The sequence below is a fragment of the Podarcis cretensis genome, assembly GCF_951804945.1.
Source record: "Podarcis cretensis genome assembly, chromosome: 6".
NCBI classification, from domain to species: domain Eukaryota; kingdom Metazoa; phylum Chordata; class Lepidosauria; order Squamata; family Lacertidae; genus Podarcis; species Podarcis cretensis.
This window is the reverse complement of record NC_137175.1, coordinates 22275857-22303070: the sequence shown is the minus strand read 5'-3', so window position 1 is coordinate 22303070 and position 27214 is coordinate 22275857. Positions and strand designations below refer to the sequence as shown.

The window sequence follows — 27214 nt, the reverse complement described above, 5'->3', positions numbered from 1 at the left end:
GAGCTGGCGTACAGCTTCCGGGTCATGTGGCCAGCATGACTAAGCCGCTACTGGTGAACCAGAGCAGCACACGGAAACGCCGTTTACCTTCCCGCCGGAGCTGTACCTATTTATTTACTTGCACTTTGAGGTGCTTTCAAACTGCTAGGGGTGTGTGTGTGTGTGTGTGTGTGTGTGTGTGCATTCATAAACCACTTGGAAAAGAAAATGGCTTAGAAGTATTACTATTGTCAAACAGTATGTAAATTTGGTTATATCAAGTGAACAAATAAATAAAAAATGGCTATTGTGTTGTGGTTGGGTTTTTTTAAATGAAAAATGATTTATTTATTTTTTTAAAAAAAGGAAGGTGGTACATGGCAGAAAGATGGGAGAGGGTAATATTGAGTGAGTGTCGACAAAGGAGAAGATGTGAGGCCGTTGTGCTAAAACTAACAGCAGCTACAAGAGATTTCCCATACCTACTTTTGCATCACTGTATGCTCACGTAACACTGTTTGGACAGACAAATACTCCCCTGTCTGGCTGCACTCATGGACCGTACCTGGTGAAATCTTTACCCATGTGATCTGCACATGCAGCCTTTGGAAAGAGGCAGGGGCCTGTACTCAAATATATAAGAAAAAAGTAGATGCAATTCAGTAACTTGTAGTGGGGAAAGGGATTTAGAACGTTTTGAGTAGCCAGTTGCTGTTTCTGTAATCTCTGTGCTGTCCTGTTTATTGTTGGCTTTTCTTATAGCCACAAAGGTTTTCCGGGGGGGGGGGCGGGCGGGGGGAATATTGAAACAAAAACCTTTTGAGTAAAAGAAATGATGATGGCCCTTAGCTTTCATGTTCAAATGCAATCAAGTTATCAGAGCTTTCCTTTTCCTTCAATGCAGCCCCCCATAAGTTACCCATGTGGCTGGAACCGCAGCCATTCTTCTTTAATTAACAGCTACATCAAGAATGTATAATAATTTAGGTCCATGCGTATATACATCAACCGTTGTCAACACTATTTGCCGCAAAGGTTGACAGAAATACACTCTTGTCTGTGCATTTTGCTGCTTTGTAGGTTCTCCCAGATGGATTTGTTTGATTAACCTCACCATTCAATTACATGCCTCCACAGAAATCTGCAAAAAATTAGGGCAAGGCTTATAGAAATGTGTATTGTGCTGCCATGGTTTATAGGAGAGAGAGAGAGAGAGAGAGAGATGTAGGGGTATTCTTATATATATATATACCGGTAGTTAAGATAGACAGGAACAGAGGAGGGAATAGCGTTACATAGTCTAATTCTGGTGCAAGTTCTTACTTTTTTGTTTGTTTTTCCCAGTGAAGAGTTTCAGTATCATATGTTTTCTCAAAATTTAATCCCAAAATCCAAAGATAGTAAAATGGTTGACAGCTTTTCCTTTCTAACAGGACACCACCACATCCGTCCGGATAGGCCTTATGATGGAAGAAATGATCTTCAACCTTGCAGACACACACCTGTTTTTTAATGACCTCGAGGTAGGTATTGGTTTCATTTCAATTTATATGTCCTTTTTTATCTACCCATTTTGGAAACATTTGTCCTTCTATAACCAAAGTTTTGTTACAGTGCAGTCCTGTTCAGGTCTACTCAGGTGTAAGCCCCAGTGAGTTCAGTAGAACTTAACTCCTGGGTAAGTCTGTATAGGATTGCACATAATTGCAGGTAAAATTATATTTTGAGAGTATTTGAATCTGTCTTCTTTATGTTTTTCCTCCCTGGTTATTTGGCAGTGAAAGGAGGGTTATCGTCACAATTCTGCGTGTCTGTATTGCTAAATTTCAGGAATAAAGCCTTTGCTACCTGTGCCTCCTGGGGCTTGCTGTTTTATTGGTTATTCATTCGTTAGTTAGTTTGGGAGGAAAATATATGTGATCAAGACCCAATAATACAAAAGCAACACTCAAGTTGCAGCAGGGAAACCCAAATCATCATCAGCATAACATTAATAAATTGGTGAATATAAATTACCTGCAGAGCCAAGGGCCATGTATCAAACTAGCTTTGATCCCACATAGCAAGAGCTAAATAGATGCAGATCATTATCGCCTATTATTTTCCCCTCCCTCCCTCCCCATCATCTTCATCATTATCACAGCATCTGAAATAGCTGAGCACTGTATGACAATAATCAGTGCTTTCATTCTAAAAAAATATATATGTTTAGGCGTACTCTCATTTCCTACCCATATTGAAATACTGCCCCTCAATGAAGCCAAACTTAGATTCACAAAATGTTTAGGGGTATCCGTACCCCTGTGTCCCCCTCCCCCCAGAAAAAAGCACTGACAATAATAAATAAAACAGGCTCTGCCAGCAGTCTTATTTATTAGGGATGAAAGTAAAAGGGGGGAAGCATTAAAGAAGTGTCAGCCTGACTCCTTCTGAACAGCCACCATCACTTTTTGCTCATTCAGAGAAGACAATCCTTTTTTTGCTCTCTGTTTTCTACAAAGTTTTGCCCATTTGAGACCCATAGGTTTCTACTGAGTGGGGACCACCTGGAAGCACATCATGAGCTGCAGCTAATGCACTCATCCCAGCTGCATGCGGTTCTTGTTTTCATACATGCTGTGGTGAAAGAGAAGCCGCGTCTCATGAGCATGTGGCACTTGCCTCTGAGATTTACTTGTTCAATAATGGCTAGACCCAATTACGAAAAACCACTCGTCCGTCAGGAGGAATGAAAAGGGACTAGGCATCACCAGATCGTGGAAACCACAATCTACTGGGCCTTCTTGTTTCATGATCCCATGTTGCCATAACTTTTGCAATGCTGCAGCCAGAAAACTGGGCCTCTTCTGATTCTAACAAGAGGCTACAGACCACCCAAAAGCATCTGAGGATTAGCATATGCGCTGTCAGTTCCTCACCACGAGGTAAGCAAGGGCTTGTTTCATATTAGAAGACACACCATTGCAAGCAGGGAGGGCAGAAGTAAAGCCCTGGTGGATCAGACCATTGGTCCATCCATCTCAGGATCCTTTTTTCCACAGTGGCCAATCACATGCCTCTGGGAAGCCTGCAAGCGAGACATGAAGGCAATAATTCTCTCCTATGGCTGCTTCCACCAAGTAGGATTCAGTGGCGTATTGACTCTGAACCTGGAGGCCACAGCCATTGATAGACTTCATCAGCTAGAGGACATTACCACGTCTTGTGGCATCGAGTTCCGCAAATTAACTGCATGCCGTGTGAAGGTGTACTTCTTATTGTCTGCCCAAAATCTGCTGCCAATCAGTTGTACTGGATGACCTTGATTTTTAGCGCCATGAGACAGGGAGGGAAAACTTCTACCTAACCACCTGAACATTTGTACCTCTTTACTTCCCATCCCACATAAGAGAACAGTAATTTTGGGTTTCTTGGCCTGCTGTAGTTCAAAAAGCAAGAATTCTACAACCCAAAGAACCAAAATCATGTGAACTGCATAAATTTAAGTAACAGCATGTGAATGGCATAAATTATGTAAACATTATTGATCAGAGTAAATGGGTCCGGTGTCACCTTGCAGAAAACGGGACAATACTATGTCCTACTTTATAAAAATGTGGGAGGGCAAATGATGCCCTTGGGATTCTGGAAGGCATTTGGGACTGACTGTCTACATAAATACTCAGAAGTAAGTCCTATTGAGTTCATTGGGACTTGCTCTCAGGTAAATGTGTATAGGATTGCATTCTGAAATCTTAGCAGTTACAGCCGTCATCTTTTTAAGGCTGTTTTTTAAGGATTTGTCTTTTTAAGTATACTTCAAGCAAACCAAAAGCTTGAAATCTGTTTGGTGCAAGGATCCAAATTCTGTTTGCAATTTGATTACAGAATGGACCCTGACTAAGGAAAGTGTGTATTGCCCCATGGCAAACCAGCAATTGCAGTGCTAAAAATATGCTTAGTTTAGCCAGCTAGACAGAGCAGTTTGCATTAGTTTGTGGCTGAGATGTCCTTAGACAACACAGCACTGGCTCTAGGAGGCTAGTATAGAAAAAAACCAAACCACAACTCTCTTTTCTCATGATGGAATGGTTATTTGCCTGAGCAAACCCTGTGTTATAAGAATTGGAGTCTGATTTCTGAGAGTGTCAAAAGTGGCAGTTGTGCAAAGTTAAATATACATAAATGCTGAAGGAGTGTTCAGGTGCTTCCGATTTGTGTGTTCAACGTTGCATTTGCTCCCCAGAGCACAAGATGGTACTTCACACTGAAAAATTCTCAGGGAAGGTGAGGCAGGCAGGGGACAGAGAAAGTAACCGACTCACAAGCCCCTTTCCCCCTTAACTCTTTGAGTCAGTCCCCCTGCTTACTCACTGAGAGAATTTCTCATGCAAGGTGGAGTTTGGTACGTCCAAAGCAGTGCTGTGTTGGAAGACAATATGCTTGTAAATTGAAGAGAGATCGCAGCTACTCTTTTTTTAAATAACATCCATTGCCATGGAGTTTCAGAAAGCAAATCATCTATACCTTTGAAGGACCATTTTACCACTTTTACAGTCATAGCATCCCCCCGAGAACCCTGGGAAATGTAGGAGGAGTGGGGGAAAGCTTCCTTTTTGCTGCAGGAAGCTCCCATATGATGCTAAATAGCAGCTTCATTCCAACTGAATGGCTTTCTGTCAGTCATCCATACTGATTTTGCACGGAAGAAGAGAGTTATCCCCCTGAATTGTTGTGAAAGACCCTGGCCCATCGTTGTCAACTTGTACCTGTTCTCCCCAGTCACTCCATTCAGCAGTTCACTCACATCCCTCCTCGCTTAGACTCCTACAGTTTCTTCATCTAATAACATTCTTCTCTTATCCCCTTTCCATTCCTGCTTTGAGATTTTGTTTTTGCTTGTAATCATAATAGATTTCAAATGTCCTTGAAAATCACCCCTGGCCCTTACCTTTCCCTCCTCCACTCTTGAACATCTCTGTCTTCACTAGGCATGCTAGGAATTGCTGGTGATGGCATTGACTGGGCCAGTCAAAGGGTGCAGCTAGTGAGAGCAACAGGCAAGCCAGGAGGCACTGGACCAGGCTTGAAAGTGGTCCAAAGTCCCCAAGTCCACTTTTAGAGAAACAGCGCTCTTAAGCATTTAACCAGGGACGCGGGTGGTGCTGTGGGTTAAACCACAGAACTTAGGACTTGCCAATCAGAAGGTCGACGGTTCGAATCCCCGCCACGGGGTGAGCTCCCGTTGCTCGGTCCCTGCTCCTGCAAACCTAGCAGTTTGAAAGCACATCAGAGTGCAAGTAGATAAATAGGTACCACTCCGGCGGGAAGGTAAACGGCGTTTCTCTGCACTACTCTGGTTCGCCAGAAGCGGCTTAGTCATGCTGGCCACATGACCTGGAAGCTGTACGCTGGCTCCCTCGGCCGATGAAGCAAGATGAGCGCTGCAACCCGAGTCAGCCACGACTGGACCTAATGGTCAGGGGTCCCTTTAAGCATTTAACATGAAACGATATAAAATGTTCAGAAGAAAATGCCAATAAAATAAAAAATAGGCACAATTATCAAAATATCTACAGTTTTAATGACAAATACACGTCGTAAAGTGGCATGTCTTCTGGGTAGGCTTTCCTGAACAAAGCAGTTTTTAGAAGGCACCAGTAACAGGAAAAACAGACACACCTGGCTAATATTAGAGTGTAGGTGCTGCTACACTAAAAGATCAGTTCCTGCTAGCGCAGAACAAACATTAAGTGGCACTTGTAAAAGTTCCAGTTGCGCAGAACAGAACAGTTGAGTGGGCAGGTATGGAGCCACTTTTTCTTGATCAATACTGCTCCTTCCTGGTGCTTTTCTCTGCTTAAAGGAAATAAATATGTTTCCTGTGCAGGAAGAAATGTTCCTGGGAGAGGGACTTAGATCCGAGGAGAAAAACAGATAATAGAGAAAGGTTCGAGCAGCCCCTCCTCTGCCACAAATGCAGTCAAGTTTGTAGCTTCTGTGTAAAAAAGACAATGCCAGGACTGCATCTCTGCCATCTAGTCTAGCTGGCCTAAAGAAATGCAGGGACAGAGAGTCCGTGAAAGAGAGGGATGTAGAAAAGCAAGCAGAGGGAATTGTGCCCTGTTTGATCTGCCAGAGTTGCAGTATGTTGTAGCACCATCAAGTGGTATATGAAGAGGTAAGCAAGACTAGATAACTCAAAACAGAATTGGTCCAGCAGGCTCATTTGTAGGTTAGCATGTAAATAAGATGCATTCATGAGGCTGGAGGAGTGGCAAGACCATGAGGGTCAGGGAGGTGTAAATTTTGTTCATGTTAGTCCCTGGTTCAAGCTAACCTCTTGTTTTTCCATTCCTATGGAAAGTGGGAAGTTCTACCGAATACATTGTGGATGCTTTGATGTGCTTTGCTCCTGTTTGTGCAATTGAATTGGCACTTTTAACATCCATGTTCATGGAATTATTTCAACTGGGCATTCTGAAATTTAAGTCTGTTTGCCCTGTTGGAGAAGCGTTTAAAGACCTGCATATCCAAAACAATGCTTTGAATTAGCAGCCCAAATTCTCAAGCACATTAACATGTTGATCTATTAGAGTAAAGTTTACTTGGACAGTGAAATCATATGTGTAGGAGAGCCAACCAATGTTCATATTGTAAGATATGGGCTTTTGGGGGAGGGGACAGTAATTCTGTCTAAGGCTGAGATGTCCAGAAAAGAAATTAAAAATTTGAACAAGGAACACATACATTTTAATCAGAGCATCAAAGTAACTTTGTAAATTACTTTTATTTCTATTTCCAAATGTCTGTAGTATCAGGGTGGGTGTGGGTGTATGCATTCAAATTCCATACTGGCTAGAAAATTACAATAATAGGAATGAAACTGCAGTGTCATTTGCAAGCATAAGTCCTAAGGGGTAGAATACAAGAATTTTGGCTTCTTCTTCTTTTTTTGACAACTTACAAAATCACAATCCTATCTTCTAACTTCTGGAACCCATAAAATTCAGAATTTCCCTTGCGAGCCTGCCATCTCCTGTTGGCTTATTTATAGATACCGATTCGCATTTGATCACCAGAGAGAGATGATCTAAACATTACAGCACCATAGCAATTGCTCTTGGAGACTACAAGTAGTGCTTGTGGTTTATTTTAATTACCCACATGGCCTGTAAGAGGCACAGCAATCACAGATCCCTATGAGATCTCAGCATATCAGTTAAAGCCAACAGATGTGGAGCCTGGTCTTGGAAATGTCCTCATTACCAAACTTTATTCAAGCCAAACTGGAGCCTCATGTTGAGCCACCCAGATGTTCACATCCTCCTCGTTGCTCACCAAGGTCTCAAAAGCAAAATCTGCAAGAATGAAAAATTAGTCTGGTAACCAAGTACTGTAGTAAAATATGGTCTACATTCTTGCCTTGTCCAGCTTTGCTGTGTTTTACCCAGTAACATGATAGTGTCGGTCGGCAACGGACTATGAGGTAGTGTCTCACTAAGTGTCATGGTATTTTATTAAGTCAGAAATGTGATCGCTACTGTTGTCAAACGTTAGCATACAGAACAATTCATTCACAAATGAGAAAAGCAGATTCCCCCCCTACAAATGCCTTTCCCCTGACATAATTGCGCTGCGCAGTGCAACTCATGTTGAGTGGGCTGCGACAATATTATTCCAGCGTGGCTTTTCACAATCCGCATGCACGGCTGAGAATGTTTTTATCATTTTGGAAAGGCATGCGAGTGTGCCAGCAGAAATGTGCTTTTAATTTTGTTTTCTCGGGCCATGTTTGTAGAGTCAGCCCTCACTTAAAATGCAGCCTGAAAAGTGACTAAGGAAGGAAGGAACTATAGATATTACTATCAGCATGGAATTGGCATATCAGATTCGCCTTCAGCAAAAGTCTGGCTTGTAACGCACACAAGCCAGCGAAAGCAGGATCTGTGTCTCTGCTGTGATGGTCCTTGACTTTTTAAGGAATGTCAAGGAAGCTTAAAGAAACACACCTGTAAATGTGCATGGGTTGAATCCCATGTTTGCATTGTGTAAGGGGCCTGGGGTTGGGACAGGTCTCAATCAGGAGCCTCAATAAGGCAGTGCGCTGGGTTTTTTGGCAACCATGGCCAACATCTGGGTATGAGGGGTGCGGCGTAGGCTGCAGTATCAGCCTACCTGAATCCACCGGGCCCTGTAAAGTCTAGATTTCAGAATCAGCTCCTTATTCTGAGCAACCCATCAGTGAAAATATCAGTGCAGCATCTGGGTGCTTCACCCAGTGGCAGAGGAAGCCACTCGGGCACCAGGGGCGGGGCGAGCCACTCATAGGAACAGGTCACACCATGGGGCCTCTGGAGTCTGCGTCCCTCCTCCCACTCAGCTGCCCTACAGCTGGGGGGAGGCGGACCATTTGGGCAGCACAGAGCCTCTGTGCACCCAAGCCACCCTGTCTCTCCCAGGAGAGACGCGTGGCTCAGGCGCATTGCAGGCCCCACAGTGAGTGCCACCCAGCATTTTGTCACTCCCCTCAGTGGTGACACCCAGGGCGGCCCGCACCCACCACACACCCCTTCCTCTGCCCCTGGCTTCACCTCACGCATCTTGCCCTGCCCATCTCACTGTCTTCTCTGGACTCTGCCTTTGGCCTTCTTCTGTGCCCTTGCCTGTGCCCTTCTGTGCCCCTCAGATCCTGATCTGTCTTTCCAAAACAGAACAGCGTACAAAGAGCCCTATTGGATCACACCAAAGGCCTATCTAGTGCAGAGTCATGTCTCCCACAGCAGCCAATCAAATGTCTCCGCAAAGTCCACAAGTTGGACATAAGGGAAATAGCCCTCTTGCACCTGAGATTTAGAAGCGTCTTGCCTCTGATCCTGGAGATGTAGTATATAGCCATAATCTCGTCGCTCACCTATAACTATGCTGGACCATTGGATCCTTTACGTTAGGCCCAACACTGGCATGGGGGTTGGCTAGATGACCGTCGGGTGACCCTTCCAACTCTACAACTCAATGAGCTTCCTTCCTGATGCAAGCAACAGCTTCACAGGGCTATTTCCATCAAAAAAAGTTAATATTTCTTCACCTGCTCTGCTCCAAATGCTTATCAGTGTTTTCAGTTAAAAACTGGTCACCTTAAATGCAGTTAGCATAGTGTGTAGTTTTGCAATCACCAACCCTACCCATTAAATGTTACTCAGTAAAAGTCTTCCTCCCTTGAAGCTTTTGCAACTCTGTGAAAATACCAAGTCAATATGATAGTTTTGGGGTGGGGTAAGGGGGGGGGGGGCAGCGGAAGCAACTTTCTGATTTGCATGTACACTCACTTCAGCATGATTTTTTTGTTTCTGCCCTGCAAGGGTCACGGAAGGAAGCTTCCTGACTCTTTAGGAATTTGGAATGTCAAACCAAATAAAGAAACCATTAAAATAACATAGTTAAAGTTTTTGAGGTTGAGGCCTCCTCCACTCAGACAATAAAGAACTTGGAAGATAAGGTTTTAGAGTGCATATTTCACAGTAGCTGAACTCCAAGTCCGTTATCTACCAAGATGGGCTTTGGCTGCTTTTCTCCTCCAAAGTTTTTGTATAACTTTATAGGCATGCACAAATAATAAGGTTGATAGCTGTAGTGTTTTCCTGCCACAATTTCCTCTCTGCTCAGCAAGTAGAAATGATCATCCCCTAAGAGTTTTTGGCAGGCGACTGTTCCTGGTTCCTTAAGAATTTCTGTATTGACACAGTTTGAAGGTGCTGAACTCTGCTAATTAGCATGGAATAATCATCATCCTCAAGTTCTGCACTTATAATCACTACCCTGTTTTTCTTCTTCCAGTCATTGATATACAACAGCCAATGCTATGAATGACATATCAGCACATTTGTTTGGTAGTGTAAATATTATTGTGGCTGAGCATTCCTCTCTTAGGCAGATTGCTAACTAACAGCTTGGTGATAAGAACATAAGAACCAGCTGGATCCAACCAGTGGCCCATTAGTCCAGCATCCTTTTCTCATAGTGGTGAACCACATGTCTATAGGAAGCCCAAAGCAGAACCTGAGTGCAACAACACTGATGAATTAGTGGTTCTTCATCAGTAGAATAGGAGATGGAGTTTGCTTGATTGTTTTGAAGATAATAGCCACCAGAGATTGTGAAATATGGTGCAAAAGCTAATAAGGTGGGATACAGAGTATGCACCTGTTTGCTGAAGGCTGTTCATTGCATGTGCATTGCAAGGCCCCAGATTTATACATATGAACCTACCCAGACCCTGAGATCATCTTATATCCATATGAAGCTACCCAGACCCTGAGATAATCTTCTGAGGCCCTGCTTCGTGTGCCTCCTCCTCTACAGGTCCAGAGGGTGGCAACATGAGAGCACACCTTCTCTGCAGTGGCTCCCCATCTGTGGAATGCTCTCCCCAGGGAAGTTTGCCTGGTAAACTTTTGCCTTTAGGTGCCAGGCAAAAACATTTCTTTTTAACCAGGCCTTTGGTTGATTTGAGACATCCTGTGCCCTTTTAAAATGTGGTTTTTTTTGAGGGGGGGGCTATTGGGTTGTTGTTTTTATTTTGATTATATATTTTGTGGTCTTATATTCTGATTTTGTTCTGTGAACCACCCTGAGACCTTTGGGTATAGGGCAGTATATAAATTCAATAAATCATCATCATCATCATCTAGTGTGGAGTAGCAGATCAGCTGCCTTGTAGGAGTGCCTGCTGTTTGCTTTCAATTATATTTTTGTAAGGAAATTTTTGTTTCCATGCGCTGCTCTGGTTCGCCAGAAACGGCTTAGTCATGCTGGCCACATGACCCAGAAGCTGTCTGCGGATAAACGCCAGCTCCCTCAGCCTATAGAGCGAGATGAACGTGCAACCCCAGAGTCATCCGCGACTGGATCTAATGGTCAGGGATACCTTTACTGAAAGCAAATGCTATAAAAATGCCACAGACCTTGGATGTGTATACATCATACATTTAAAGCACATTCATGTCAACAGTCCTGGCAGCTGTGGTTTACCCCTCACAAAGCTTTCATTCCTAAATCCCTTAACATACTACAGTTGCTATTGGGGGGGGGTGCTTTAAAATGTATGTTGTGTACACTGCCCTCCTGTGTTTTCTTATACTGAGTAAGCCAAGTCCAGGTAACATTCCCCCTGAAACTTCTCACCATGTTCAGAAATGAGACACATGCAACAATACCATTATTGGAACGAGATATATATGTTGGTGTTGGTCTCCTTTTCCTTGTAACCTTGTTCTCACTAAAGAAGGAAGTTTGTAGGTTTAGGCATAGAAACAATTAATGATGCTGTCCTCCTGAAAGACAATGATGTTTCTTTGCATGTTTCAACACTGCCTGGAATGAATAGGAAACAATTTACCCTTAGGTGGGTAACCGAGTTGTATGAGTGACCTTATTGTCTGTGAGAATTGCTGTGTTTAACCGCATATAACTCGTGTTCTGGGAATGTGGTATCTGACTGAAATGTTGCTTGTAATGTGATTACTATAATTGACCAGAAATTGTTGGGGGAATCTTTCCTCAGCATGGTTTCTGTTGCACAAAATCTCTCCATTGTTGTTTTTACAAAGCAATACTCATTTCCTGGCTGATTGTTTTTGGAAATGGTTTTCAGGATTGTGACCAGATACACATAGATGATGTTTCATCAGACGACAATGGGCAAGATTTAAGGTAAGGCGACTGTGTTGCAGCATGCAATGTAACTAGTCCCCCAGCTATTTCTGGATACTTGGAGAATAGCCAATGACATATACTGTAGGCTGTTTGATTTAGCCATTTTTTCTTTGATGTGACCAGTTTTTCTGCTCTATGGGGAGAGTGCAATTGTCTCATTATTGTATTTTCAAGCAGTTATCCAGTCCCAGAAGCTTCAGAGGAGAGTTAAATGCACCTGACACTTGACAAAGGGGTGCATCTCTTATCTTCAAATTAATTTTCCAACAATCAAACCATATGCTTGTGATCCCATTCCTTCACCATTGGGGCCCAAGTTCCCACTGGGCAAAGGGAATATAGGGAATATTTGTCACTGGGGCCAACCCATTGATGGGGCCACCAAAAAGCCAAGTTGCTTTAAATCTGATTTAGGACCATATATGCAGTAGCCTCAGAACTGCAGTGCAGTTATTCCCTGCTTTCACAATCTGCTTGCTCAGACAACCTTAATCCTGTGGGGACTTGCAAAGGCCAACTTCCAGGTGGACCGTTCATTGCCTTTATCTTATGTTTCGTTTCATCAGCATGTTGATAAAAGCATATGGTAACTAGCTGAGAGTTTGAGTCAATAGATGACCCTTTTCAGTGAGCGAATGTACATCAACTGATACCTATACCATAGGCAGAGAGGACAAAATTACAGGGCAAATGGAGAAGGACACTTTCTTTTCATCGTCCACTGACTCTAGTTTAGCCAGAAGTCTGGAGCATGTCTTCCTCTTGTCTAGTTTATCCGTCCTAATGGGAAGCGTAGGTTATAATTTCACTCCTTCCCCCTCTCCTCCTTCCTTTGCCACAGCACATATAATTTCTCAGCAGATGGCTTTCACAGTTCAACCGCTGGAGCAAATCTTTGTCTGGGCTCGGGAGTTCACGGGGGAGTTGATTGGATGAGGAAATTAGCATTCCGCTACCGGCGGGTGAAAGAACTTTACAACACCTACAAAAACAATGTCGGCGGTAAGTGTCTCCCCAACCCATCAGGGAAGGCTCCTTTGCATCCTTGTTAAGACTCTTGCCTTCCTGTTCTTCAGAGCAGATGCAGAGAACGGCTTGCATATTTTGCAATTTAGAGAAGGGGAAGTACCAAAAAAAAGTGGGGGTGGGGGTGGGAAACGTTGTTTATTTTCCAGTTCTCCTAACAAATTTGGTGAGAGATCACGGCAACCTTCCCCTGACCTGGTACCTTCCAGATGTTTTGTACAATGGATCCCACCATTGGACATGCTGGCTGAGGCTGATGGGGTTTGTCATCCAACAGCATTTGAAGGGCAGCAGGTTGGGGGCAGCTGGGTCACACGATGGGCTGATCTTATAAGGGTAGCCTTGTCGTGGAGCAAAATACTGGGGTCGTTATTGCTCTTGACCCCACTCCCAGTCTTGCTTTTATTATATGTTGAAGGTGGAGAAATACTATTGCTAGGTCTACATTGCTTGGTTTAAGTTGGCCGGTGAGCAGTTTAAAGGGCCTGTATTCTTGAGATAGCTCAGTTGATAGAGCTTGAGACTCCTCATCTCAGGGTCATGGGTTGAAGCCCCATGTTGGGCAAAATATTTCTGCACTGCAGAGGGTTGTATTAGATGACCCTAGTGGTCTCTTCCAACGCTACAATTCTATGATATATGATTCTGTGAGTGTGAGCACTAGGAAAGACTTCTACTTAAGATCTTAGAGAACTGGTCTTGGATTTCACACTCATACACAGACATGCACACACAGATGTATTCCCTTCCTCCATCAGCACCAACTTGCTTGGGATCTTCGCGGAGCAGCTCCAGAGAGGAATCTGCTAGTGGGGAATGTTTTCATTATACTGCTTTTAGTTATTGGTGTTTTTCAATTCATACAGAAAAGCAATTATCTGCCTCAGCAGCAGCCCACTGTCATGGACCCAGGCTAACACTTGAAGTTAGGGAAATCACCTTGTTAATCAAGCTAATATAATACTAAACATGGTTAATAGAAACTCTCCTGGGGTGCTGGGGCTCCAAAAACTGCCTAACGACTTCAGGTTAGCTCAGTCCGTTAGAGCATGGTGCTGATAGCACCAAGGTTACAGGTTCGATAGCTGCATATTCATGCATTTTAGTTATTTGGGCTAGATGTTCCTCAGGGTCCCTTCCAACTCTATGATCTGTAGCCAAGGTGCTGAGGCCAGGCCTGCCCAGTTAGTCCAGGTTGGGCAAGGGAGTTTCACCAGAAAGCCTGCCAGTCACCTTCACAATTCCATTACAAAACATTGTGGAGCCCCACAGTGCAGCCCCAGCATCATTCATAGTAGAACCTGCTCAGCATTGCATCTTCACATCTGTCACATAGCTAGAACTAACACCAAAAAGGCAGGAAGGGGTTGGAAAGGAGGGAGGGAGAAACTGCAATTGCTCCTCCAGGTATTTTAAACGTGCATTGTCTGCCATTATTATCCAGAATAATGACCTTGGCACACAGCTTTTCAGGGGGATTGAAGAAATAATAACTGGTTGGACTTATCTAGCTGTCTGCTTCAGCTCAGACCATTGGCTCCTTTCAGACAGTCACTAATCTGCAGGAAATGGCCTGCACCTTTAATGGTTATTGTTTAAGTTCATGGTGCATGTTCTGCTGAATATGTTTTTAAAGGCACACATAAAACATTTAACAGCTGATAAATGTAAAAAATAACAATAAAAATCCAAACCCACTCTGGGCCAGTTTTGACTTCATCAACACAACTTTTTCCAAGTCTGCTCTGAGGCAGCATAAGCCCCAAACTACACATGGTGCTCACTTGTATGAATGTTTGGCCCGAGGTATGTAGGGAAGTGAGTTAGCCAAAGGCTCCTACCTCTTTCCCCAAGGATTACTTTTCTTACCGAAATTGGCCTTCCAATGTTGCTTGACCTCCTGCAGGAGAAAACATACCAGCACTTGCATCTTTCCCTGCAAGTGTCAAGCACCTTGGACAGGGCAGGTGCGATAAGGAAAATAGCTCATAGGGAAAGAGAGAAGCCCCTTGCTGTGAACCTCTGATTTAGAATGCAGTATCCCACAACCGTAAAGAAAGTGTGCATGTGCAGAGAGGGATAGGAGAAAACTCAGGGGAAACATGCACACAATTTGAGCATCACAGGTCAAATGAGGCATGACACTAATTGCATGAATGCAATGAACGTGTCTAGTTTTTAAAACTTTAAATTGCAGGTACAAGCGGGGGGGGGTGTGTGTGTTATTATCAGGACTGTATTATGAGGGTAGATTTCCCATGCTGCAATTCACATGAAATCCCTGCCCCACCGAAGCTGTCGGAAGGGGAAAGGCCATTTAATGAAGCCCCAGCAAGGTGCTATTTAAATTTAAAAAACCAAAGCACTTAAATTGGATGCTCCCATTTAAGGTGGCCCACTGCGGGAGTCTTGCCTGAGGACACCCCAGAGAAACTGAAGCTGGCTCTGTGCAGTCGGAAGAACAGGAGGGCTGTTCAGGACTGGGTGAGGCTGTAGCACATTCTTGGCCAAACAGCTGCACTCCGACTCCCCATCAGCCCTAGCCAGCACGGCTACTGAAAGAAGAACTGGGGGGCACCCGGTTGGCAAAGGCTGCTGCAGCCACTCAAAGGAGAAACCGTGTGAGACTGCAGCACTGAGACTTGGGGCCTGCTGGGGGGTGGGATGGGATGTGGGGAGGAAAGCTCTACCACAAGTGGCTTAGGAGACAAAACCAGCCAGCAATGTGCTGCTTCATTTCGTTGCAAGCAATACAATTTCGCTCCCAGCTCTTTGGCACATGGTGATTATCAACTGCGCAGGTGGGGGCGCGCGTATAGGCGGCTGGTGGATGGATGGCCCTGCCTTTTGGGCATCAGGTTGTACTCGTTGGATTTCTGGCTCATTCCAACTCAATGATTCTATGGCTTTGCAAAAGCCATGTGCAAGCTATTCCGCGCCTTCCCATTGGAACCAGCTACAAACGCTGCTTTCTCTATCCACAGGTTTAATAGGAGCTCCTAAGAGGGAAACCTGGCTGCAGTTAAGAGCAGAACTGGAAGCGCTGACTGATCTCTGGCTAACACATGCTTTGAAAGCTCTGGATTTGATACATTCCCGGTAAGAACGGCTTAAGGAGTCGTCTCCAGGCTGCAAGAAGTTTTACTTTCCTCTTGTGTTCTCCAAACAAACCGAGGCACGTTTATTTATAGGACACCTTTGGCCAAATTTGTGGGGGGCCACATCTGGACATGTGATGGGGAACTAGATCTAAAACCAGAACAATCCTGGCTCCCAGATATAATAGTTTTGTGCAGAAAGCAGGAAAGCAATAAAGGGAGTCAGCTGCCCAAGGGGGCCGCAGTGTAAATGCTATTGGAGTTTTACACCATTTATATCCCCAGTGTGTGATCACTTGTGACGTACTCCTCTTTCAGGCTAGTTTTGAGTTATAATAAATTATGGAGGGAGAAAAACGTTTTAAGAGTCTAGCCACTGCTGACTGTGTTAATCACTGATTTCAAGGGACTCGTTGCTGGCAAACCTTATATCCTGCTTCCAGTTTAGCCTAATAGAGCAGAAAAGCAAAGATCTCTGGGGGGGGAGGGTGGAAAGGGAGGGGTCCCCATTGACTTTAATTCTGTCTCTGCTTTCTGTCTTGCAGGCCCAACTGTGTAAATGTTTTGGTGACTACAACCCAGCTCATACCAGCCCTTGCAAAAGTCCTGCTTTATGGACTAGGCACTGTCTTCCCAATTGAAAATATTTATAGTGCAACAAAGACAGGTAAGAACAATTGGTTGCATCCAGGGTTGACCTGTTGATTTAATGGTTAATCAAGCACTTTGTTTAGAATATAGGGCTCGTTTGTTCTTGCAACCACCGATAAAAACTTTGCCACTGCCAACGTTCTAGCTTTTGTCCGGTCTTCCAGTAGGAACCTGACAAAGTGAGCCTCTGATTTTTCCCGGGAAAGGCACCAGCAAGGGTAGTATCAGTTCAGCACTGGCCTGCTCATACTTCGCACAATGCAACAAAATATGATTTATGGAATCGATGTCTTGAGCACACGAGCAAAGTCTCCTCTCAACCTACCATCCAGCACTGCAGAGGGGAAGACATTTAGTCTGGCTTTGGTGAAAAGCCTTCGATAGATAGGTACTGTCAGGTTTTTGATGTAAGATGTTAACTCTTACATGTGCTTGATTAACCTGGAGGTAGGCTGTATGAACTCTGTATTGATTTGTAATGTTTTGTTGGGTCTCTGGACTGTAATAAAGATTGTTGTTGATTTAATGGGTCTAAGTTGCTCATGTCCACTAATATCAGTAGGTCTGCTGTGAGTATGAATAGTGTTGGATATAAACCCCATGAGTAGAATTCAGTATGGTGCCAAGAGTGTGGGGTCTGGTTGTCTGGGCAGTCCACGACCTGCATACACACTCTCCAGGCTTGTGCCCTGGGGAGGTCACTTGGGTGCTGCTAACACAGTGGCTTGACTTTACCCCCGGAGGTTCTCAAAGGCAGGGGCTGGCCAGGCAGGGCTAATTTCTGCACACAATCCTCTCTTTCCTCCATCCAGACCAGCACAAAGTGTGGCCACTGAGCAAAAGCCCTTAGGTGTGGCCCAGGGAGAGTTTCAAGGGCCAGAGAGACAGGCCAGGGGAGCCTGAGGTACCCCACCCCTGAGCTAGATGAATGCGCCCCTAAACCCTTGTACAAAGAACAAATGACTCTCGGTTCCTTTATCACCTTTGCCCAGAAAAAATAATGACTCGTTTTTCTTCTGCAGGGAAAGAGAGCTGTTTCGAAAGGATAATGCAGAGGTTTGGACGGAAAGCTGTGTACATCGTAATAGGAGATGGTGTTGAAGAGGAACAGGGGGCGAAAAAGGTACGGTTTTCAGGTTCGCAACCCCACTTTTAAAAGAATAGTTCAGAAAGCATTCTCACCTTTTACCTGAATCATGAATAGAAATTAGCTCATTATTTTTTTCCTGGCCTGAAAGTTCATAAAGCACTGTGAGCAATTTCCTACTGTAAATCCTCTCTCCACCCTGCTCAGCTGTTGAGGAATTTCCAACAGTTTCCCACTTGCTACAGAAACTGCTCTTGATTAACAACTGTTGGTTAGGTACATAAATAAGGAGTAAGAGCGAGTCAGTGAGTGCATCGAGATCTGCTGTTCCTCATTTCTGCTGTGTGTGGGGTGGAGCACACAAAGTTGCTTTGCTAGTGCGTCCATTGATCTATGGCAGGGGGCCCCTGGGATTTCAAACAGGGTCTTTCACAGCCCAACTTGGAGATTCAGAGGATTGAACTTGCCACCTTCTGCTGTGTGGAAGGTATCTGTTCTTACCACGGACCTAAGGCCCCCAGTGCTGTTTTCCAAATGAAAACCCATACACCCACACACTGCAGAAAGCTACTCTTTGCCTCATTAGGCTGTACGCCTCTCTTTTCCCCTGTGTGCATGCACTTCTTCTGTTGGTGATTTAGATTTCTGTAAGCTAAGCAGCTGCCCAGCAAATGGGTCAGTTCTCCAGGAGTTAAAAAGTTAACGCCAGAAATGCATTGGGAAGAAAGTGAAGAAGTCATAATAATAGTGCGAAGCTTCAGACAGGGCTCCCGCGAACTTCAAAGGTAACAGGGTCAGTGCACAGAGGTGCATCAAAGGCCACCGGCTCCCTGACAGTGGGGTTAAGCAATACCTTTTACAAACTGTGCCGCAAGAAGAGGGGGCCCCCTTTGCTGGTGTCTCCTGCTTTAAGCCTCTTCCCCCTTAATGGGCGCACATTCTTTGCCCGGAGCTGTCAGGGCCTCTGATTGATGATGATCATTAGCAAGGGTGACTACACACCTGAGCTCTATAAACCCATGGGGAGGGCAGTCCTGATGATATCTCTCGGCCTGAGTGGGTCATTTCTCTTCACCTGTCGGGGCGAGTGATGAATGGATGGGAGCTGAGCAGCAGGCGTGGCTGCACTGCCAACATCTCATCTCTTCAGAGAAAGAAAAACAGATCATTTAAATGGAAGCAGAGCCATGTGGGGAAAGCAGAGGAGGAATGAATGAGGTGGAAGTAGTGGCATTTTCTTCTTCAAGGGCAGGCGGCTGACTTCGGATTTGTTTTTACATTACTTTCTTTTTTAAAAAAAAATACATTTTTATTAATTTTTTAACATATCATTTCCAACAGTCATTTAACATAACTTCTTATCTTATACAATATTTGAGACTTCCATCAACTACCTCTGAAGATTTTCCATTCTTTATCACTTAATCTGCATTTCTTAATTTCTCTATTACTTTTAATTATCCTTAACTGATATTCTCTTCATAATCTTCCTTGCAATATTTCGCAGAATCCTCCTTATAAAACTTCGTGCAATCCTAGTAGCATAATCTGTTTATTACAATTGCTTTTCAGATAATTCAAATATTTACTCCAGTCCTCTAAGAATCTCTGGTCCCGCAGGTTTCGAATCCTTCCTGTCAATTTCTCTAGTTCTGCATACTGTATTTTTCACTCTATAAGACACACTTTTTCCCTTCCAAAAACTAAGGGGAAATGTGTGTGCATCTTATGGAGCGAATGCAGGCTCCATGGCTTCAGCGATAGGAATACGAAGCCTCCGAAGTGCAGTGGGAGCGCTCCCGCCACGCTCCAGAGGCTTCAGGTTCCTTTCGCTGAAGCCTGGAGAGCAAGAGGGGTCGGTGCGCACCGACCCCTCTCGCTCTCCTGGTGCTGCACAGAGAGGGAGAGCTGCACAGCGCCCCTTCAGCGAAGCGGGAGGAGAAATAGAAGGGCTCCATTTCTCCTGCCGCTTGGCTGAAGGGGCTCTGTGCAGAGGGGGAGAATTATTTTTTTCTTGTTCTCCCCCTCTAAAACAAGGTGCGTCCTATGGTCGGGTGCGTCCTATAGAGTGAAAAATACAGTAGTCCATTAATTTCATTTGCCACTCTTCTTTCATCAGTAATTCTTCTTGTTTCCATTTTTGTGCCAATAATATGTTTTTACATTACTTTCATCATGCTCATATTCTGCCAGTCCTTCCAAGTGTGATCACCATATGTGGAATCAGCATTCCGTTTTATCCTCCCAGAATCCCTATAAGGTAGGCTAGGCTAGGCTAGGGGAGAATAATTTGTCCATCCAGAAAGCTGAGCAAGGATTTCAGCACACCTCTCCCCAATCCCAAATCCAAATTTCAGATGGTTCATGAAACCACCCGATTTCTCAGTTGTAACACCTTTACTGCGTGTCTTGAGTATGGGAAGAAAACGGTGATAAATCAGTTATAATCGTGTGTATGAGGTTGGATTTAGGTCTGGCAGGCCTGGTTTCCAATCTGAGCACAGCCACTGTACTCTTCAGATAATTCCTAGATATTTCTAAGGCAGTGATCTGTTGGTGAAATGGGGGAAATAGCAGATTACTTGAAATGGGTGGTTGATAATAATTACTCAGCAGCAGACTGAGTTGCATTTTAACAGTGGGAGAGAGTAAATCTCTGCATAATGGAGATATGAATAGCACTCACACCTTTTACATATATATTTCATATAGTCCACTCAGATTTAAAAATAAGACCCACAATGAGATTTTTGCCTTGAAGTCTGAAATACCAAAATGAAAGTTGGTATGCACATTCAGTGCATTATTCTACATCAAAGGACTCAAGCTTGGCTCCTGCACCGTTTTTTTAAGGTGGGGTGAAAAGATGTCAAATGCACTGCAGACAGATCTGAACAAAAGCCATCTGTTAGGACCTGAGAAACCAGGGCACAAATGCCCACTCAGCCATAAAACCTCACTGGGTGACCTTGACTAATCACAGTCTCTCAGCCTAACCTACCTCACAGGGTTGTTGTAAGAGTAAAATGGAGAGAGGGGAGAACCAATGGCCTTCTGGCAGTTTCCTCCCTGCAAGAAGTGAAGTTACAGGGAACCAGGCACAGGGCCTTCTTGGCAGTGGCACCCTCCCTGTGGAACACCCTCCCATCAGATGTCAAGGAGATAAAGAACTACACAACTTTTAGAAGACATCTGAAGGCAGCCCTGTATTTTTAATGTTTGATGTATTCTTATGCGTTTATATGTGTTGGAAGCCGCCCAGAGTGGCTGGGGAAACCCAGCTAAATGGGTGGGGTATAAATCATGGGCATAGTAAAACAATAGAAAAACGTAAGTGATCAGTCACATTGTTTCTGCCTCCCCCCAAATTCCTGCCCCTCCTAACAAATTCCTGCCCCCCCTCCCAACAAAAATCCTGGCTATGCCCATGGTAGTAGTAGTAGCAGTAGTAGTAGTAGTAGTAGTAATAATGGTGCCTTGAGCTCCTTGGATGAAAGGTGGAATACAGTATAAATGTTATAAATGAGATGTAAACTATAGAGCAAGCCAGTTGTATATCAGGGATGAGGAAAATGTGGCCCCTTAGATGTTGTGGACTACAACTCCCATCATCCTTAGGTATCAGCCCTGCTGGCTGAGGCTGATGAGTAACGGTTGTCTCTCTTTTGATCACTGCCCTACCTGCATACAATGATTATCCATGTCTTTTTTAGATTCTATATAAATGAAACTGGTCACATTACTCAATTACCACTGTTTGGGTGATGATTCAGGGAATGTCTTATGACCCTATTCCTCTTTTAAAACATCTCCTCCTAGCACAACATGCCTTTCTGGAGGATCTCCTGCCACGCCGACCTTGAGGCTCTGCGACACGCACTGGAGCTGGAATACTTGTAGCAGACCCAGAAGTCTCCATGGTGGGCTTCGCCATCACTCCCGAAGACACAGATCTATTTTCCTGGCATTTTCTCTTGGGGTGGAGCTCTTTTGTATGAAAGTCTTTTAAAGAGAATCTGCACCAGGAGCACAGCATAACCAAGTTCCTCTTTTCTTTCTTTTTTTGGATGGAGAAGAAACCTTTAAATGACCTTAATAACTGGATGCTTAAAACTGAAGTGGGACATTTGCCATGTAAATTACTTCCAGGCATGCAGGAAGATCAGTCCTGGTTTAATTCATTAGGGTTCCTCCCCCCCCCCTTTCTTCTTTCTTGCTTTTAATAAATGGGAATAGGGTGGGAAGACGTGACATGGAGTTTCTAGGCATATTTGCTGGACAGTTTTATCAATTCAGAGGAGTTTCTGAGGTGGGGAGGGGAAAGATTGATAGAGATGATTTTTTTGGTATTTTTTTAATTTATGAACTAATCCTATTACTCTGATATTAAGCTCAGTACCTGTGTTTGTATCTGCTGAGTTGGATGGACTTGGCCCATTCTAATTTAATAGCTCTCTTCTCCAAGGTTAACTGTGGGGAACAATCATTATCATGTCCATTTGAAATGAGCACATGTGGGACTCTTGGTGTAAAAACTATAGCTAGTTTTTGGAAACTGTGGCATGTGGGCTGCACCCATGTCTCTGTAGGCTGCCATCTTGTTTTCGCATGGTCAGGAGAGTTACCTTGTGATGAGTGAATGGCAATAAAACTATGTTTACAATTTTAGGGCTAACGTGATTGCTTACTGACGTAGATTGAGCTCGTTGCCTCGCTTCCTGCATATCTGGATCTTGTAAAGCAGGGGTGTTGGTCCTGTGGCACTCCAACTCCCATCAGTCCCAGCCAGCACGGCCCATGGTGAGGGGAGTTGTAGTACACCAACATCCAGAGGGCTACAGGTTCTCCATCCCTGCCGCAAAGTTTTGCTTCATAGTCCCCTGACGGCTGCGTAAACGCCAACACAAAGCCAAGAGGCATTAAGGTTCATATCCAGAGATGGCTCATGTGCATTCATGGATTTTGTGGAAATGATTAAATTTGAGAGACCTCTTGCATATTCACCAATCGCACCATGTCATGGGGTAGCAGGGGTGATAGTGGCTGGTGGCATTGCTGTGACTTACCAAGTGGGAAAGGGGGAAGGTTGGCGCAGTGGAGTTACATACCAAACACATACCTTGTGTGTTTGCACCTTGCCGCCCCCCACCCCACCCCACTTCGCCCCAGTGAGCTAGAGAGATGCTGGTGAGCGGGAGGTCAGATGAGCACTACTGCCTCACCCTGCAAACCACTACCACCTAGGGGAAAGAAAAGGGGAAAGACTGTGTATCAGGGCAACACTGACTTGATGTTTATTGGGGTTTTGCAACAAGGAGGATGGTTTTTATGGTAACGAGGTTTTGCAGTAGTTAGCCCTAAAATTTATCCCCTGAGGGAACCTTGAAATATCGGGAAGAGGTAGGCTCCCATGCGCCTCCGTGGATGTCCTAGCCTTTGGAGTCTAGAGGGAGAAGACAAGAATGGGACAAAGCATGCTTTTCTGGCTCTAGTCTTGGCTGCTGAATTATTCTTAAAAACAGACATACATTTGGCCGCAAGGCCAGGACAGGAAACCAAAAGGAAGGAAAAGGAAGACAACTTTGAGGCTTCCAAGAGAGGAACAAATTGAATTAAAGACAGGAAGTCTCGAGGGATGCAGGGCCAGCTGAAAGCCAGAGCCTTGATAGACAGCAAAACTGAATCTTTTAGCACTTGTCAATCAAGAAAGCATTGCTTTTGCCTGGAATCTTGAGGTTGCTGTATTAGTCTGCCACATTCTCTCTAATAGCACATCCTGTTGTGTGGGAATTATGAGAATACTTCATGACACTATGCTGAAGGGACACATTGAGGGAGATTTGGCAGCTTCTGTCAGATTCACCCTGGTTAGCGTGTCTGATAATTTATTTTAGCATTTATCCAGTGTTGTCCTGCTGCGGACCATCATGGGATAATTCCCTGTGGTGATCTGAACAGATTAATTGCTGTGCACAAACTGAACAACCACCTAGATGCACTGGAGACCAAAGATTTTGCTAGAGCAAGAGCCATAATGCACACCCGGGTGCAAAGCCACACTACACGGCCAAAGTGACATGGGAAGTGGCCAAATACGTGGCTGGGGAGGGGGCAGTGAACTAAGCATGGGGCTGTTTTATTGATGGACAAAGAAGCTTCGCTCAGCCTTGCTACCTTTCTGTGTTGCAACTAGTAAACATCTGTGCTAGGGGTGGGCAACTCTTTCCACTGAGATTCATAGTCCCTTGGTGGTAATCAGTTGACTGCATCTCAGAGTTGGCTGAGGCTGGAGTCAAAAGGATCTTAGTTAAAAGTCTGTGGAGCCAGAGGTAGGCAGGGCCATCCTTTTCCCTTTTTCTCTTTCTGCTTCTCTCCCCCACTCTCCATCTTTCTTGCCCCCCTTCCTCCTACCCCCCTTCCCCAAGCACTTACATAAAGCCCTAGAATAACAGGGTGCTCACTTCTGATCTACACTGATAAAGCCAGTGCTTTGCTATTGAACATATTGAACCACTCAGCCCAGCAATGAGGAAAAGGCCACCTGTAAGAAGGCCACTCTTAGAAGAACCTAGAACAAGCTGTGCTGGATCAGGCCATTGGCCCATCAAGCCCAGCATCCTTTCCTCATGATGGCCAACCAGATGCCTGTGTCTTCAGAGACAGAGACAAGTCTCTGACAGTAGCAACAGAGCATAGCCATTGTGGCTGGTCATCATGGATAGCCTTGTCCTCCATGAATTTATGTAACCTTAAAAAGCCATCCGAGCTGGTGGGAGCCATCTGGGAGCTGTATGAAGAAGTGCTTTCTTTTGTCTATCCTGAACTGCCCTACATTCACTTTCGTTGAATGCCCACAAATTTTAGCATTAATGAGACATGGAAAAAACCCTTTCTCTATCCACTTTCTCCATGCCTGGAATGAGCTACTGTAGTGGATAGCTAAAACCTATTGCACACTATCTTTTACATCTGAGTGTGATTTAAATTTTAAAAAGGGTGAGATCCACAGTAACAGTGCAATTTGGGCTAAGAGTTGCACAGCATCTTTCACAAGTATTAAGATACCTATTGGATTTGGCTGTTGAGCTCCTATGGTACCCATTTCCCCCTTCAGATGGACCAAGCAGTGGCTCCCACAATGCTCAGGTAGCATATCAGGACAGTATCTGGAAAATAATCCATTCTCAGATGCGGTGAACATGGTCAGCTTCCAGCAACAAACTAGACTAGCCAGTCAGGTCAGGAGCTCTTTTTGCAGCAGTGGTTTGTTATCCCCTTCAGAGAACTACTATGGAGTTTGGACAAGCACAACCATGGATAGTTTATTTTTTGTTACCAGGTTAAAAAAGCAATAGTCCAAACATCTTAACGCCCTCAATTATGGCTCTAATGAAGCCATGGGAGCACACACATGGTGTGCATGGATTCAATTATTTTAGCCCACACCCCTCCCAAGTCCTAGGTGGGGGAATATATGGAGATCACTGTTGGCACTGCTATTGTGGGATTTTTGCTAGTCAGTCCCTGCTCTGTTTACATAGGATTTGCACTCTTCCTGGATCTTAGCCAGGCCAGTCTTGGCTCCTGGAATGGAAATCAAAATATTATTTTGTGTAGGAGATCATCATCAGGATCCCCTCAGAGAGTTGAATGGAAGTCTCTCTGGTGGCAGGTGTACAGCAGAGCTGAAACAAATATGCTGTTTGATTCACATTTGAAGCCATTTAGGCTGGACCAATTATATCCCATTATTTAGATTTTAGATTACTTTGGCCTAACTGTATGGGAGTTTGCAGTCATTGTTTTTGTTTTAGGAAGGGGTAAAAATGAGTTTGTTTACACAGCCTGTATCTGTTGTGAAATCCACTGAAGGAAAGTTTGCAGCAAATATCCACTTTTGTTTTCATCAGTATGCAGCAGCTGTTGTCATCACAAATCCTTTGTCACAAAGAAAGAAAATACCTTTCCAAGGAGCTTCACAGAGCCCTGTCATCTCAGACTCCAAATACTATTCCAGGATCAACGTATTTCCGAATCCATGAACCTGCATGGGAGAAATCCTAAGAAGCTAGTTTAGGTGTGTGTGGGTGTTTATCAGAATAGCTATAATTCACTTGTTACATGATGGGGGCGGCAGAAAGATTGTAAATGTTTATTTGTTGCAAGATTGTTGCTGCATCCACATCAGCCATTTGCCAAAGGGGAAAAAAGGACAGCTGTAATTATAATTATAAAAAAGATTAGTTTTTTGAGAAAATGTGGCTTGACATACTGAGAGAGAGGCTGCTTCCAAGGGAAAGATATGTTAAGCTGTTTCACATTTTGGTCTAATGAAGCATTCTGCATCACTGCTGCCAGCCCCTTCCCTACTTACTATAGGACTCTTCCACATGTATTCCCCTCTGTGATTGTGCTTCAGGGCAAAAACAACATGTATCTAGTATTACAGCTAATACATACTGAAGTATTGGGTACATGGGTGTGTTCTAAAACTCATAAAATATTTTTTAAACCAAGTTATTACATCAGGAGCGGTGGTACTCACTCATTCAGAGTAAACCTACTAAAATCAACGGACCTAACTTAGGTCATGTTTGTTGATTTCAGTAGGTCTACTCTGGAGTATAAATACCACCCAAGAGATGTACTTAAACCTCCTGTTTAAATGAGTGGGGCATGAAAATGCTCAACTTTGGCTGGATTGTACTACCGCTGATTTTCAAGAAGGAAAAGCAGTGCCACTTACCTCTTGGAGGGCAGGATACAATCAGCAGCCCCACTCCCAGCTATAACATTTTTGCTATCATATCCCCCCACCCCATTCAGAGGCCCGTTTCAGATACTTATTCGAATATAAATAAAATGCCATTACAAAAGCACAATTCAGCTTGCTTGCTTTTTAAAAAAGTACTGTTTTGAATATAAAAGGTTATAAGGATTTTGAAATGTAATGATTCATAAATGATGCTGACAATAAGATCATAAAACAAAGAGAAAGCAATAGGCAAACAACATATGGTTGTTAATCTGACCATTAAGATGCCAAGTTCTTTTAATGCATGGAAGGGAAGAGGCAGGAAGCTATCTTATACCAAATCAGACCAGTGGCCCAGGATCTAGCTCAGTATTGTGCACAATGATTAGCAGTGGCTTCCCAGGATTTCAGGCAGGGAACATTCCCAGACCTGCCTGCAGATGCCAGAGATTGAACCTGGACCTCCTGCATGCAGTGCGGATGCACTGTTGCCAAGCTATGTTTTAGCCATCCACTTGAAGTCATTTCCTGGAATGTGTCTGCTGTCGTATGCTGACAGCTTCTACGAGCCACAGCTGAGAGTTGAGAGTTCTTGGTAGGGACCAAAGGTGGACGGACTACCCCAGAAAGAGCATGGCATGTCAGCCACCAGAGGTACTGTTGTTGTTTAGTCATGTCCAACTCTTCGTGACCCCATGGACCAGAGCACGCCAGGCACTCCTGTCTTCCACTGCCTCCCGCAGCTTGGTCAAACTCATGCTGGTAGCTTCAAGAACACTGTCCAACCATCTTGTCCTCTGTCATCCCCTTCTCCTTGTGCCCTCAATCTTTCCCAGCCTCAGGGTCTTTTCCAGAGAGTCTTTTCTTCTCATGAGGTGGCCAAAGTATTGGGGCCTCAGCTTCAGGCTCTGTCCTTCCAGTGAG

General features: G+C 44.3%; 1 protein-coding gene across 2 annotated transcripts in view; it reads left to right on the top strand.

Annotated features, from left to right (window-relative positions):
- EYA2 (EYA transcriptional coactivator and phosphatase 2) overlaps positions 1 to 22203 on the top strand; it is a 133739-nt gene extending 111536 nt beyond the window's left edge. For both annotated transcript variants that reach the window (XM_079979451.1, XM_079979452.1), the window contains exons 10-16: positions 1413 to 1502; positions 11612 to 11670; positions 12515 to 12675; positions 15684 to 15798; positions 16343 to 16464; positions 17471 to 17571; positions 21355 to 22203. In XM_079979451.1, coding sequence (XP_079835577.1) covers positions 1413 to 1502; positions 11612 to 11670; positions 12515 to 12675; positions 15684 to 15798; positions 16343 to 16464; positions 17471 to 17571; positions 21355 to 21435 — 729 coding nt within the window. In that variant the 3' untranslated portion in view covers positions 21436 to 22203. The remainder of the gene's footprint in view (positions 1 to 1412; positions 1503 to 11611; positions 11671 to 12514; positions 12676 to 15683; positions 15799 to 16342; positions 16465 to 17470; positions 17572 to 21354) is intronic.
- The last annotated feature ends 5011 nt before the right edge of the window (positions 22204 to 27214 follow it).